We start from the raw sequence: 3037 nt of genomic DNA, 5'->3' as shown, positions 1-3037 counted from the left end.
GAGGGGTGGTGCCAGAGTGGCAACGGTGCCTGGGCGCAGAGTACATATATGTTGATGGATCTCTGCAAATGGGGCGGTCAACAAAACTTTTACAAACACGCCGGGACAGGCTGGCTGGGCTGGGCCTTGTTTGCAGCGCCGGCTCCGGTCGGATTGAGCTGTGAGCGCAACGCGCCCGGAACCTCCGCCCGCTAATGCGCCCCTCTCTACCCCGCAGGTGCTGACGCCGACCAACCTCCTGTACTGGGGCCGCGCCGTGGGCGCCAACGCCACCTGGGAGGGTCCGGGCCCGTGCTGCACCGTGCCGCACGGCGGGCTGTCGCCGGCGCAGGCCGTGCTGGGCGAGCTGCTCGGCACCGCCGCCCTCCTCATGCTGTGCTGCGCCGTCTGGGACCCCAGGAACGCCACCAACACCGACGGCATCCCGCTCAAGTTCGGCCTCCTCATCGCCGGCGTCGCCATGTGCCTGGTGAGTAATTTGCCTCTTTTACTTTGCTCCAGCCAGCAGTAACATTTTGGCTCTTCTAGATGCACTCAGCCATTATACTCGTCCTAGTAGCAAAATTTATTTACCTGATTAACGGCGTACGCACGCATGCACTAGCAAATATGGCTACTAAAACAAAAAGTTCGGTTATATCATGTAGCAAAAAAATTTAAAACGCCAACCATTAATCAGCAAGCTCATTGAGCTAATTTAGCTGGCGCTTTTATTCTTTCGTGTGGTTTCGGAAGTGCTCGCCCCTAAGCGGAAGTCTGACGGAGAGGCGAAGCAGGGGTGACAGGAAGCGGAAGGGGTCTGGATGCACCCACCCCTCTCCGCCTCTACGGGCTCCGCCACGAGCGTTTACTGCGGTCAATTTCATCCCATCTCTTAACGTCGAAATATTAAGGGTGCGCTCTGCAGGAGGTGGTGGGAGAGGGGGAGCGGTACCAGGCCACGCAATCTGTCTACTGGAGAGCAGAGGAGGGAGAGAGACAGAGGGATGGGGTGCAGTGGGGAGAGTGCAAAGCGGAGGGGGTGAGTTGAGGGGGCGGTGCGGGGAGAGGGGAAAAGGGGGTAGGAAAGGGGAGGGGGGCAGCTGAGATTGGGGACACCGACAACCACTGGAGTGGGGTGGAATATATTAGAGAGTCGCGCATGAAGCCCCGAGATTCTTTGTCGTTTTCTAAGCCGCTCGGCACGAGGCCACCAGCAGCGGCAGGGTGGACCGTGGCGATAATATCGTCCTTGGGAGTCCTCCAGATGAAATATCTGTTTTAATGGGTGCTGGTGGCTAATCGCAGTGGGCCTGGCTACGTTTTAAGCCTCACCCACGATGCAGCTTCATCTTGTCCTCCGAGATTGCGAGTCCGCTCGAAGCGATGACCGCAAGCTCCCCTACTAGTCATTTTAACGAGCGTCTACGGCGACTCATTTTGAGAAATTTATACATTCCACACCACAGTGCAACCGGGCATCTTTTTTAAGGCACCTCGACGCAAACGTAAATGACGGCAATTTGTACTTCCTGGCCACGACGATACAAAGGGCGTCTGCGGGTGGCGCACGTGGCGCAAAATGAAAATACATGCGCTCGTGTGTCCACGTAGGGCCAGAGTAGGAACCTCCGCAGAGCGCCGCCAGAGCGCGCTTGCTCCCACGCCACTGGCGGCGACGGCGCGGGGTATCGGCGGGCCGCGCTAGCGGCGGCAGCGCGCGGAGTCTCACCACGGCCATCCTCTGTTGCAGGGACCGTACACAGGCGCCAGCCTCAACCCCGCCCGCAGTCTCGGGCCCGCGATCTGGGAGGGGACCTGGACTCACCACTGGGTAAGTGCACAACAACAGTTCAAGTTACAATGAATCACGTGTTCGCAGCAATTGCGACGTATTTCATGGTCTTGCTTCAGCTGTGGCAAGCCCGAAAAGAAAGCGTCGTGGCGAGCAATACTGTTCTTCTTTTATTTGAACGCATTAATATCCTGGAAGTGAACTGTGTCAGTGGCGTATTTCGCGTCTCGGTGGTTTCATACTTGACTCGGCGAAAAATGTGATATGGGGGCCTAAGCATAGCAGCGCGGCAGGGGAGGGACTGCGACGCCCTGCCGACCTGTTTGTTTACTGCAGCCATTCATTGGTCCAATTGAGCCAATACGTCACGACGCCCGCGGGGACGCCCGCAGGGGACGCAACGCCGCGACGCGTACGACGCCAACCTTGTTGATATGTCAGGACTTTGCCCCTTTCGAGCGGCTAAATTTATCGGACCCAGAAGACGAAAACAAGCGACGGGGGTTGATTGACGGGGTGCTCGTCAGGCCAGCCGGCGCCGGGCCGACCCGGGCCGAGCCTCCGCGAGAACGACTTTCTCACTAAGCCCCAGGGTCGGTCTCGTCTCAAACCCTCTCCTGTTGCAGGTGTACTGGGTGGGTCCGCTGAGCGCCGCCGTGCTGCTGGGCTACGGGTGGCCGCTGCTGTTCTCGCCAGTGGACGAGCCGGCCGCCAAGGACAAGGCGGACGTCCCGCTCACGCTCGTCTCCGGCGACGGCAAGAGGCACTCCAGGCTGGCCGACGACGACGACGCCAAGCTGGGCTATTGAGTGCGACGGACCCCACGACACACGACTACTACTGCCTTTCCTTCCTCACACTCGCCTGCCAGCGGTACAAAAAGTTGAGAGAAACGTGCGTGAGCAATCTCACCAAGAGTGGACGAAATATGGTCCTTCCACAGGGCCTGATCAAGCTCGCCGAGGTCTTGCCACTTCCGCCTCCAAGTTTAACAACGAACTGTCTCCTGTAAACGCCACTCTTGCCACAGTATTCACTACTTTAGACCGCCTTGCCTTCACACCCGCGCCTGCTGGGCTGGACGCGACGAATAAGTACAAACAACGGCTGGGCTGCCGACAACACGACCGCATACATACTGACAGCGAGCCCACATCATCAATCACAACTGATCAGAAGACAGTCAACGACTCGGCTTCTTTTGCAATTAGCACAATGTCTGTTTGTACATAAATCATTTACTTAATTTAAAATTCTTAGTAG

General features: G+C 57.7%; 2 protein-coding genes across 2 annotated transcripts in view; both read left to right on the top strand.

Moving 5' to 3' along the window:
* The window catches only part of LOC127748712 (aquaporin-like), a gene marked incomplete in the record, with an annotated part of 46780 nt that extends 43760 nt beyond the window's left edge, over window positions 1-3020 (top strand). The window contains 3 exon segments of the mRNA XM_052270571.1: window positions 218-469; window positions 1733-1813; window positions 2401-3020. Of these exon segments, the coding sequence (XP_052126531.1) occupies window positions 218-469; window positions 1733-1813; window positions 2401-2583 (516 nt within the window).
* LOC113212757 (aquaporin AQPAe.a) overlaps window positions 1-3037 on the top strand; it is a 40321-nt gene that overhangs the window by 26359 nt on the left and 10925 nt on the right. The gene's annotated exons all lie outside the window — the stretch shown is intronic.

This window comes from Frankliniella occidentalis, unplaced genomic scaffold (assembly GCF_000697945.3).
Source record: "Frankliniella occidentalis isolate FOCC.00 unplaced genomic scaffold, Focc_3.1 Scaffold127, whole genome shotgun sequence".
Lineage (NCBI taxonomy): Eukaryota > Metazoa > Arthropoda > Insecta > Thysanoptera > Thripidae > Frankliniella > Frankliniella occidentalis.
The sequence above is the reverse complement of the archived record's forward strand: the minus strand, read 5'-3'. Positions and strand labels throughout refer to the sequence as shown.